Below are 12,451 nucleotides of genomic sequence, written 5' to 3'. Positions count from 1 at the left end.
TTCACTCAGGCCACTGTTAATTCTGTATTTTTATTTGTGGATGATGTCATAGTCCCTATTTAACAAGCTATGTGTAGATAGAAGCTTGCAATAGTTGTATAATGTTCATGTAGTCATGACAGTGTTTGCAATAGTCAAAGCAAATCCACACAACTAGCAGCTTCTTAATGTGCCTTTCTTTGATAACAAGCTATCTGAACAACGGGCTGTCAGAACGTAGCAAAAGATTGTAGCAGAAATGTACATATGTTTGTAGAGTTGGACTGCAAGTAATTGTCACACACATTCGACTTGCCATTATTGTTTTGGTGTGTCACACTTCTTATCTGCCAAGAGAGCTGGAGTGGTGGAAGCAACAACTTCTCTGCCAACTATTTCAAAGGCCTCTTGGTCATTTTTTGTACATTTCAGTGTAATATGACACAAGTGAGGAAACAAAAAAGTTTTTTTTTTCCCACTACAGCAGGCGGCGTTTACTCTGAGAGACACAACAGAGTCACTAGCCTGTTACTTCACAGGCTCTGTGGAGTTAAATTAGAATGAATTAGGAACAGTTAAGTGGGACTCAATCCACAAAGCTGTGGTATTTGTTTGAACAAATCTGGGAATGTAATGTACTGTGCACATAAAAAGACAGTGCACACAGTCGAGCCTTTCGTAGTTGATTGTGTGTTAATTTATTTTGATACCATTCCAGGCTTCTCAGGAAGATAGTTGTTTGAAGTTTAATAAAGCTTTTAAAGTTTACAATGTTTCCTGTGTCTTATTTTATCACAGAGGTTTACAATTTCTGATAGTTTATAGTTTTTTCCTGTTATATTTAAATCTAGTAATCTTTCACAGGAACTGACACAAGAACAGATTAGTTATTAGTAAAGTGATGAGACTCTAGTGATGCAGTTGTTTGCATGACTTTGTGAATAAAAAGACAAAAGAGCTCTTTGTAGTTGTTCCAGATTTAAGGGGGTTGTGTGTTTTTCTTGGCAAAACTATGCAGATAACTCCAGAAAGCTGCTTATTAGACAAGGTTGGTAAAATAATCTAAATAGTAGAGTTCGTCACCAAAGGCATGTCAAACTCCATTACACATGCAGCCTTAGTCACATACTCATCTGACTGAATCCACACTCGGTCTTCCAAAACTGAAATAAAACCTCCACACCTGACAGAATGTAATTTATACCGGTTGATACCTTCATCGGATCGGATCTGAAAGTGGTGCATTGTTTTATTTACCCTCAGCATTAATGTGGAAAGGCATAAGAGGAAGATATTTTTCTTTCAATTATTGGTTACTGAAAACAAAAATATATCCACATCAACACACATGAATTAATCAGTTAAATATTAAGTAGCTTTCCAAATATAGTGGGCCTACTGTCAAGGTATTAGAAGGAAACATGTGATCCCCAGGAAAGCCAGTACTACTTAACTGTAGCACATAAATATACAGTACGAGGAATAGTGTGCTAGAGATGCAAGAATGAGTTATATTTAATTGCATTGCTTTTAAACAGCCTGTGGTCCAAAATGATGTGGTCCACGCATGTGTTTCATATCAGTTTCACCTTTCTGCGCTTGAGCTGAAAGGGCAGCTGAATATTTAGTTATGCCTGTGATGTGACAGAGGCTCCAGGACTCCCCAGAGTCGAGTTACCCCAACATTGCAGCATGAGCATTTCTCTCAAGCGTATCCATGCATGTGTAGAGAAGCAGGGGGAAAAAAGTATTACACTGTCTACAGTCAACTTCTGCCGCTATTTCCTACAGCCCTACCTGAGAATGCAAGACTGAATTTGCAATTCTTCAGGCTGCACACATTCCACAAATAACACAACACTGTATTCATAAATATTTATTCAGCATTTAGAAATGTATTTACATCCGTAAGTCAATTAATGAAGTTATTACAATTAACTTAAAAAGTAATCATATGTCCTCGAAACTGGTTAAAACACTTTTGAACATGTTGACATCTCAATTGAAGTTTAATTTGGAAAATTTTAAGACAAATGAAAAATACAGGATACATATTTACATAAAACTGACCCATGACATTGTCCCCTTTTTAACCCCAAGCCCCGCGGCGCCCATTATCGGACAAGAAAAGAGACGAATAAGCAGAGGTGTCAAGTAACGAAGTACAAATACTTCGTTACCTTACTTAAGTAGACATTTTGGGTATCTATACTTTACTGGAGTATTTATTTTTCAGACGACTTTTGACTTCTACTCCTTACATTTTCACGCAAATATCTGTACTTTCTACTCCCTACATTTTAAAAATAGCCTCGTTACTATTTCATTTTGGTTTGTTTTCACTCCGGCTTGTCATCGTTCAAAAACACACACACAAAAAACCTCTCCGCCCCGTTGCCCACGGGATAAGTGCGCGCGCACACAGGTGAGCACTGATATGTGACAACACAGGTTGTCACATATTACAAAAGTACAAAGTACACGATATAAAACTAAGTCATTAATAAATACATGGACAAATGCCTGTACTTTCGCGTAAATGGTTACGGTACGCCGTTAACAGGTTACGCTTACGCATGCGCGATTTGACGCGACGCCGTGAGCTCCGTGAGCTCGTCTTTTCCTGCTGTTGCGTTTCTCAAAATAAAAAAACAGATCTAAGCTCAATATTGAGCATAAATTGAGAGATTCCGTATCAAATCTACAACCCCGTTTATAACATGTGTGTAGTGGAAAGCAGCTCACTGCAGCCACTAATACTGATACAACCTGATGGCTCACATATCTGCACTCATTCTGTTTTGTTTGGCAATTTTTTTTTAAAGCTTATTGTTTTTCCACAATGAGCTATTTAGTAGTAACTAAATATGGGGTTTTTTTTGCACAGATAGAACTTACACAAAACATTGTCTGATGGGGCAATCTGATTTACTTGAAAGTGATTGCAATTGTCTTTATTCTGTTATTTATAAAAGCACAGATGAGTCACACAATTATGTTATTTACAGAAAAAGTTTGAGAACCACAGCTTTAAGTGTTTGTGTCGGAGTCGCCGCCGCCGCCTATTTTGCACTATTACAATACTTATAGGCAACTAGTTATCATGTCTTCCGCTCCATGAAACGCATGTTAATGCTCAGTAGTACACATATGTTACTTTAATGTATTTGCATTGTAATAAAATGTGATCATTTTCAATGGGCATATATGCAGCTGAAACGGGTAGCCAAGTGCATCCCACATTTTTCAACATAACATTTTAAAATATTATAGTCATTATGGCCTATAGAAAAATTATTGTTTTGGGGGGAGGTGGGGTAGTGCACTACAGGCCCCTGAGACGCGGCTTAAGAGTTTGTCCTGAATGGAAAAAATTCCCCTTACATTATTTTCACTTTTATACTTTTAAGTAGTTTTGAAACCAGTACTTTTACACTTTTATTTAAGTAAAAAGCTTGATTTGATACTTCAACTTTTACAGAAGTATTTTTAAACCCTAGTATCTAGACTTCTACTTAAGTAATGAATGTGAATACTTTTGACACCTCTGCGAATAAGTCAAGTGACGTTACCTAAAGGATCTCAGGAACCAAAACGTTGATTAACTTCATTTAAATTGCTGAAATACAGTAAAGCCTTGTGGGAAGAGTTCTATCGGCTCAGAAAAAATTAAACTTAAGTACGTTAAGTTTATGTAACTACATTAACCCTGTAACCTCGGCGTCACTTCCGGACGGCGGCCGTAACCGTAACGTTTCACCAGATCGTTAATAAGTACACTTTACAAAGTCAGATTTCAATAACAGCTACCTCTTTGTAAACCTTTGAGCTTGTAGGAGTCTAATAAAGCATGATATATCATTGTGTGCAGTATATTAGTATCTGAAAAATCCAAATGCGGCCGGATTGTTTTTTTCCCCCTACTCTCCTTCGCCGTTTTCGACAGCACAGGCTTCTGTGATCGGGGGAGGTTTCTTAGAACACGTCACAGCTAGATACCCAGCATGCACCAAACCGACTATGTTTCGGCATAAAGGTAAATAAGGTAAATAAAATTTACATTTTTGAACCGAACGATACAGTTTTTTGACTGAAACTCCTACGTAACACCCCAAGGCTTTGTTTTATTTTCCAATTCTTTAGGTCATTATCTTTACAAAGATTGGTCTTACAACTCTGTAGGTTGTTGTTTAGGCCTTGGGGACTTGGGGTTCAAAAGGTTAAGAGGGTGAGTGCAGCCCAAAATTGCTTTCCGTTCTGGTTCTTAATACATGAAACACTCGTGTGGGCTCCTGTATCTCCAACAGACAAGAAAACCTGACCAGTCACGAACAACCAATATCAACGAGGAGAAGGTGGCTATTTATAGGTCATGATACACCTTTTCCAGAAGACTTGGTCCCAAAAGCATATCAAATCACATTAATAAAGTCCTGTCCCTCATCAGACCAGTTTACCACCATCTAGTCTGACTCAGATGTAGATTGTGGGTATAAGTCAATCATTGGCTGCCTATTTCAGCCAGCGTTCTCTCTCTATCCATCGCTGCATTCTGTGCTTAGTGCTGCCCAAGACAATTGTGATTTGTTTGAAACACAAGCCAGAGTGTTTTTCCCAAGAGCAGAATATTAATGTGTGGAGCCAGAACACAGCGAAAGGTCTGGCGAGACCAAACATCATTTACTTAAAGCAGGTCTCCAAAGTTAACTGCAGAAGGCCTTATTTAGTTGCAGACTTCCAGCCTGCTTGTTACATAAAGTATTTTTTTCAGCTGCCAGAGAGAGATTGCCCACAGTGTCCATCAACAAACCTCACCTCAACAACATTGTCCTGTAAAAGAAACACCAGGAAGCACCGACACACAGCTTCAGTTTAGTGACCAACTATGAAGCAGTGTAGATAGAGAGAATGGGCAAACAATTCCATAACACAGGAAATCCCTCCTTGCAACAGTAATTCGTTCAACACATGATTCCTGTATGGCATACAGGAAGTCCAGATGTTCATTCAGTCTAAAGCTGTGACCTTTTAAATAATCAGTTTTCCAGATCTTTTCCAAACCAGGTTGTTCATCGGAAAACACCTGACAATTATTTATCAACTTCCATCTGCTTTACACTACATACATAGACAGGGATCAACATCCATGGCCTAGTTTCACATGTAACCCTTTAAAACAGGATTGAAGTTATTCAAGTAATGTTTAAATATGCTGCCTTTGTTATTACATAGTAGACGGTCCCTTGCACTGTACGGTCTCTTTTGCAACACCATGTAACAGTCGTTAGACCTAGTGGTCTCCAAGATGGGGCAGTTGGAGGAGATATGCAGGCTAGGGAAGGGCAATGGGCATAATGAGGGATAGGAAATACAAGTTTCAATCTCTTAAATTAGACCAAGTCATGCTAAAGGCAAATAAAATGGCATCTCTCAGGTCCCTTTAGCGTTTTTATCTGAAAGAAAGTACACAGTAATAGAGAACTAGGTCCATGGCTATGCCCAGTGCATAGCTGCCTGTAATTTAATAAGGGGGCAGACAGTGTAAACAGCTTCTTTATGCAGAGTAGATGTTGTAGGGTGTGTACCCAAGCAGGCACTCTCCAACCCCTACAAAGTACACAACCTGTACAATGCCAAAGAGTGGGGCAATAACTAGGGCCCGGCAACCTGCACCCTTGAGGAACGCGCCAGGACCCTCCTTTCTCAGGATCTTTCTGCAATTGAGGAGAGTGTGCAGGGTTAGTGTGTAACCGGTGCCATTTATGCAAACCCTGTGGAAGGAAAGGCATTATGTTTGATGACTGTATGACTTATTTACCTGACGCAGTCCACCACTCCATTGTAGGTTTCCTCGTTAGCTCCTTTTTTGAGTGATTGTAGCCTTGTCTTGACCACTGCACAAGACATGCAAAGCACATTAGTTGAGAATGTATACAAATCTATGACACAAAATTAAAATTTCAGTTCATAATATTTATATCTGACCAGATATCTGCATAGATTGAGTCACTGACCGTCACAAGGGCTGACAGTCACAGCAGCGATGGATCCAGCCAGGCAGCCAGACATGAAGGACCAATAAAATGGCACAGATGGGTCTTCAGATGAACGCTGGCCCAGCTGGTGCAGATGTGCAAAAAGAGGAAAATACACAACGGAGAACGGGATGTCTCTAAAAAGGCAACAAAATAAGCACGTTAGCCACATTAAGAGACTGTTGACAAAAGATGTAAAACCAGTTGAAGCTGCGGTTAGTAACTTAAATAAAAATACATTTGTCACATTTATTTAAACTGTCACTATATCCTGACAGCAGTACATTAGAGAAATAATCTGTTCCTTTGCCACCATTGAGTGCTCCTAATGGCATTTGCAGGAATTAAGTGCCCGAAGAAAAACAACCAGTGAGAGCCGATGAGTCTCTAACGCATATCTCATGAACCGATCAAACTGTGAAACTGATAAAGAAGAATCAAGATTATTTTACTGCAATGCCTATTTCTCTTCTAAAATGTTTTCAGAAACACATTTAACTGTACGGTTTAGCTGCAAAATGAGAAGCGCTCTGTGGGCGGTGCTTGGTTTTGGCTCGACTGTTTAACATGGCGGACAATTTTACAGCTCAACAGTACACGTTTATTTGTGTTATATATCAGGTTGCTTCAGGCAGAGGAACCTGATATTTTTCACAGATTATCTGTCTCATGTACTACTGCCAGAATATACTGACAGTTTGAGCAAATATGAAAAAAACGTTATTTGTATTATGGTTATCAGCTGTGGCTTTAAGGCAGAGCAAGCATGAAGTCCCATCTGACCTCATCAATGTGGCTCCGAGTCCCCTGTACAGTCCCGTCACTCCTTTGGTCCTCAGCAGCTCTCTGGTGATCTGTGTGGCGGACACTCGCATGACCTGAGGCGCAGGGCTGGTGTTGTAGGAACGGCTCAAAACAGCGCTGGTCCCCCCCATCTTCAGAGTCGTTACTACACTAGGCACCACCCTCTGCTGGGCCGCTGGCAGATAGAGGAAATATTGGAACTGTTTTCACCAGGACATAAAGAGTATATCAAAGCATTATTTGATGCTGCTGATTTACTTGTAATTACCTAGCCTGCCAGCATCCTGCAACTGGATCTTGAGCATCTCCATGGGTGTGGTGATAATGACCTGGCACATTCCTGCACAGCATCCTGCCAACATCTCCCTAAACACCGTCAATCTGCCACTGAAGACACATGCACAGAGTTTAAAAAAAGAAAAAGGGAATCACATTGCCCTACATTGCCCTACATTGCCCTTTTTCCGTGGTACTACTCACCCATCTTTGCTCAACTGGTGACGGAAGAAGTCATTAGCAGCCAGTTTGATGGCCTTCTCAGGCACTACCAGGGTGAGATTTACTGCTGCGCCTGCAATAACAAGCATTGACAAATTGAATACTAATTAACCATTGATGCAGCAAGACTACTGTCATAGAATTTAATTCCACATTACAGAGGTTGTCAATCAGATAAAGCGGCAATGGTTTATGTGAGGTATGTCCATTGCTTCAGTGGAGTGAGTTGTGATTATGTGATCGCCATCTTACATGATGAACCCTTGATTAACCGATATACATGGAATTTGATCCAAGCACTAAGTCATGAAACAGCATGGAGGATGAAAAAAATAATTAAAGAAACTTGGCATTAGAAAAGTATCCTTCTTTGGGAGTCAGATGAAATTGGTCGGTTTGGTTTCGACCAATCAAAGTGTATCACAGGTCTCAAAAACAAATGTGATATCCTTGATATTCTATTCAAGAAAACTACCTAGGAACATCTAAAAACGTCAGTATGGTATGGACAATGCGACTAGTCTTACCTCTGTACATGCCAAAGTAGCCTTCTGATTTAACTGTCTTTATTAGGCAATCCATCCTGAAGGAGAAAATACAGCGACATTGATAGTTATGCAAATTATTTAAAGGATACCCTTATGTTTATACATAATATAATTTAAGAAGTATGAATAAAATACAATCAAGGCTTGTAAAATGTTAACCTCAGAGTCTTCATACAAGGAGATAGTTGTCAAATGATGTGTGGTAGGTAATTATTAAGGTAGGGGCTGGTGTGGCTCTTACATGTTCTTGTAAAGTTGCTGCCCGCTGCGTTGGTTCTGTAGGCGGGTCTTGGCCAGATCGATTGGAAACACACAGGTGACTCCTACCATGCCTGCAATCCCTCCATTAATCAGTTTAGCTGGGAGGCTGGTTAAGGACAAGTCAGAGCAGACACGTGCATAACAATCATTCCCTTTGTCACAACATTTCTATACATCTATTGAGTAAAGGTGTGGCATTGTCAAGTTATGTTACAAAACCCACTGAAACTGAACTGAAGAAGTACGAGGATTTGGTAATCTAAAAACAGAAAATTAAGGACATCATCTCCATAAGAAAGTAATTTATGAGGCCATTTAAGAGTGTGTATGTGTGTATTCCATTTGTGAGACATTAGCATTGCAACACAACTTGGTACAGAGTGACTGCCTCTGGGAATCTGCTCATCCAAAAATAACTTGTTGACAGAGTAAACATACACATACTGTATGTGCAGAAGGCATTACACACCCTCAGGCTTCTATGGTTTGTCAGATTAGCTGGAGAGAAACAGGCCAAACTAGAACTGTTTTATATTACATTAATGCAGTTAAAATATCAAAACAAACTATTTTTCTCTTTGAGTAGCATACATACTGTATCATGCTGGAGGGTTTGCCATTTTGTCCTAATGGACAGAGCAGGTTCATACCTAATCTGCTGTTGCTGGGCCATGGTTCTTGGTTGTTGTGAGTGCAAAAGATGGTCCGCACAGAAGGAGGCAGCAAAGGAAAAGCAGGCTGAGAGTCCCTGAGAGACACTAAGCAAGGCAGGAGTAGAAAGAATGTCAGTCTTATATAGAGAGAGAGGCAAGTTCAGCCCCGAAGATCAAGAGATACATTTCACTTTACTCTCCACCCACTGGACCGCCAGCCAAGAACTGGAGCCAGGGTCCGTCATCACCCTACGAAATCAAACCACAAGCCAACTAACTCCCAGGGATGCATCTTGTGAGGGAAGTTGGCAACAAGTCCTCTGTCCAAAGCCTCATGATAACAAAACTAAACATTTATGGATTGGGTTGAAATAAAAAGAATGTCAAAATGTTATTAAACTTGGAGCAGTCAAATGACTTGGGCTAAGGGGAGTCAGACAAGTTAGATGATAAGGCTTTGGCTATGCAAAAGGTGCTGCCATACAATGTCTTGTTAGTTTAAATTATGTATAGAGACACATTTATTGTCATTTATAGTAAGATTCAGAATCAAATCCACATCTACGCTCGAAATAATAAAGATCTTCAAAATGAAACTCGAAAACTGAAGAGCGAGTTTTCTTTCGAACCTTTACCTTTTTGCTTATTTGCCTAAATATGGGTCAGATTGAGCTCGAACGCACCTGAAGTGGTCTTTTTGTTTCACAAAGCCATTCTGTAACATATGATTTCGGGGCATATGGTACTTTGGTAAAACATTCAAATATATAAATTGAATAAAAGGCGTATGTTTGGACAATAATATGAATACTCAAAGATGCTTTGGAATCATTTGCCCACTGATGAGAGGAGCTACCATGCAAGGTGCCACATCAGGCCTATCTAACATTCATATACCGTAGGCACAGCTACGAGAGCAAATTAGGGTCTTGCTCAAGGACACATCGACATGGTTAGCGGAGCCAGGGATTGAACCGCGATCCTCTGATTGAAGGACGACCCCTGCTCACCACTAAGCCACAGTCACCCTGATGTTGAGTGCTAGCACCAATTTATGCAATCACATGTTAATTGAAAATTGGTGGATCTAATATTAGGATTATTTTTAATTTACAGCGAGTAAAGACTTTTGGTTTTGTTGCCGAAACTTCCAATATGTTCCAACGTCTGCACCAAACCAAAAGTTGCACATTTTGCACACCTGCCCTGCTACTTTAACAAGCTATACTTCTGGGCTACAGTAGGCGAAACTGACAAGGATAAAGGTAAAATATGTCAATGCAGCAGGCTATTCGAAGGAAACATAATTATGGTAGACTATAAACTATGTGCCGGTAAGAACATGCATGACCCACCTGAAAATGAGAGATTAGGTGCTGCTTTTTCTGCTAAGTTTAACAGCTGTCTTCACATAGCTGCAGGGACGAATGAATGAACAAGGAGGCAAGGAAGCACAAACAGCCAGGGGCGTTTGGGAGTCGACATCTTGGCCAATGAAAAGAGTGTATTTGTAAAGTGGGCGTGCCAACTCTGCTTAAGAACATAGTTCACTCAGGTGTGCATGATGCAACTTTTGCTAAACCTTTCTCATATATTAAACAGACACCTGGTGCCAGGGCCGGAGTGGGGACACTTTTCAGCCCGGCAATTTCAGGCTCAAGACCGGCCCACTTTTTCCATGGTAGTGGAAATTAGATAAATGAAGCAACAGTTCAGCTCTTACTATCCTGTAGTTTTTTTTTTATTAATACCATGGTCCAACAAATAATGTAAAGGTTAAATACAACAATAATAATCCACTTAAGATGAGAAGTTAACAAAACATATTCCACTATTCCACAAGGATAGGTTGATAAATTAACAAAAGCAGAAATAAATAAATAAAACATTTGAAACGTATCCCACTCTTCAACAAAGAGGCATATTGAACTAATGTTTACAGTTCAACTCACAGTACAGTATACAGTTACATTGTGAATAGCAACAACAGCATCTAAAGCATCAGTAACCGCCTAAGCAGTGCACTGGTTTCAGCCACTGTATCTATAACTGTGTCGTTGCTTATAGACATGAGGATTTCCTTCTCTGTGCACATTAACATGAATTAGGCAGTAGGCCAGATTTGTTGGAGTGAGACCTCATGGGGGCCGTCATTGTCATGGTCATTATCATTTTTCTGCATGAGTATTATATAGTGGTGATTTGCTCCTTTACTACACCCACTTCTGAGCAAACAATGCATATTGGTTCATCAAGTACTGTCATATACTGCTCTTTCTTACAATATATAACTTTAATTCATATTGTTTCCTCTGTTATCCTCTCTACCTGTCCCTGTAGTCATGGCCTCCTCATTGCAAATGTCGGGCTCATCATTTTCAGCAGGAGACTGTCTTATCTGCTGCTCCGAAGCTACAAAGAAAAATGTCATAAAGAGTCATATTACTGCATACTTCAATATCAATATCAATATTATATATCAATATTTGCAAAGTCTATGGATCGCCATATTTTGGGTGATATAAAAATGCTAATATTTTAATTTTAATTTAATATTTTGCTTGGGAATAGGTTGACAACGCTACAACGATATTAATCAAGGCTACAACGTTAGCCGAATAGTTACGTTGCTAATCATTAGGCCGTTGTCTCTCTTTACCAGTTGCCACTTGTGTTTGTCCTCTTGAAAATAAATGGGTAAGCTTGGCACATTTGACAGCATACTCCTCCAACGCCTTTCTTTTTTTCAACCTGGCTTTTTCAGTCCCTCCTGCCCTCTTCCTCCCATCCATCCTCCCTGACGCGTATCATTGCGGTCGGGCCAGCCCAGCTATCGGTAGCCTATCTGAGAAAACTTTTTGGAAAAGACTGGCTACGGACCGAACCAACTCTATTTGGGAGGGGTGAACATCCTCGCATGGAACAACCCATGCAGAGGCTGCGGTGTCAGAATGCGGAACGTGTGTAGCCCACTTTAAGAGAAGATGGACTAACGTGACAAATGTCAACAAATAAAATTCTCGACCGGTCCAGAAGTGAAGCGGCCTACCGGGAACTCTCCCGATTCTCCCGATTACCCACCCCGGGCCTGCCTGGTGCATATTTAGGTTACTTTGTGAAAACTATGTATCTTCATTATGCAAACAATAAAGAGAGCACATTTCTCATTTGTAAGTACAAATATACAAACTGAGAATTCATTTTTTGTTAGTGTTGCTCATGAAACTAGAATGTTTGGCTGCAAATCCAAAATATTTCCTCTCAAAAAAAAAACTGTTGCTCCAAAAAAAAACGTTGCTCTCAAAGTCTGGACGTAGTGGGTGGGGCATACGCTGCTGAATGAGCCAGGCGTTTCTATTGACTTGGCTCTTGTTACATTAGGCTCGTTCGAGATGAGCCAGTTCTGCGCAGAATCGATCGGCGGCGATCGGCGCGCATGGCATGCCGGTTAGATTTGTGTCCGACTTGGTCCCGACTTGCTCTGACGTCATGCACACGTGGTCAACGATACTCTCACGAGACCAAGCCGCTGTCGATTTCAGAGTCACAGTTGGGCCGTTTCTCAATACCCAAGTACACAGGTCTGGGCTTGTGAACTTCTGAAGTCTGGTCTTGGGAGTCTGGACTTGGAGTCCAGACTCCCAAAGACAGGAGAACGCAGGACGGTCTTTCT

At 40.4% G+C, this 12,451-nt stretch overlaps 1 protein-coding gene across 1 annotated transcript; it reads right to left on the bottom strand.

The window, feature by feature from the left end:
* Positions 1-4,562: 4,562 nt before the first annotated feature.
* Positions 4,563-8,877, bottom strand: slc25a55b (solute carrier family 25 member 55b). Its single transcript, XM_079226813.1, has 9 exons — positions 8,776-8,877; positions 8,106-8,231; positions 7,844-7,899; positions 7,299-7,389; positions 7,087-7,205; positions 6,798-6,993; positions 5,994-6,151; positions 5,798-5,873; positions 4,563-5,693 (listed from the first exon to the last, which is right to left on the bottom strand). Exons 1-9 carry the CDS (start codon positions 8,796-8,798, stop codon positions 5,534-5,536), a joined length of 1,005 nt encoding a protein of 334 aa, XP_079082939.1. The 5' UTR covers positions 8,799-8,877; the 3' UTR covers positions 4,563-5,533.
* Positions 8,878-12,451: the final 3,574 nt, after the last annotated feature.

Source organism: Taurulus bubalis, assembly GCF_910589615.1.
Source record: "Taurulus bubalis genome assembly, chromosome: 11".
In the NCBI taxonomy this organism is placed as follows: Eukaryota; Metazoa; Chordata; class Actinopteri; order Perciformes; family Cottidae; genus Taurulus; species Taurulus bubalis.
This window is presented reverse-complemented; position numbering and strand designations above follow the sequence as displayed.

What these genes read in the sequence shown, in the direction of transcription:
- slc25a55b (XM_079226813.1), bottom strand. Translation starts at nt 8,798, where the DNA reads ATGGCCCAGCAACAGCAGATTAG. An exon ending in CACCAGTTGAGCAAAGATGG is followed by an intron (nt 7,206 to 7,298) that starts GTGAGTAGTACC and finishes ATGTGTCTTCAG; the next exon opens with TGGCAGATTGACGGTGTTTA. An exon ending in GACTGTCAGCCCTTGTGACG is followed by an intron (nt 5,874 to 5,993) that starts GTCAGTGACTCA and finishes TGTCTTGTGCAG; the next exon opens with TGGTCAAGACAAGGCTACAA.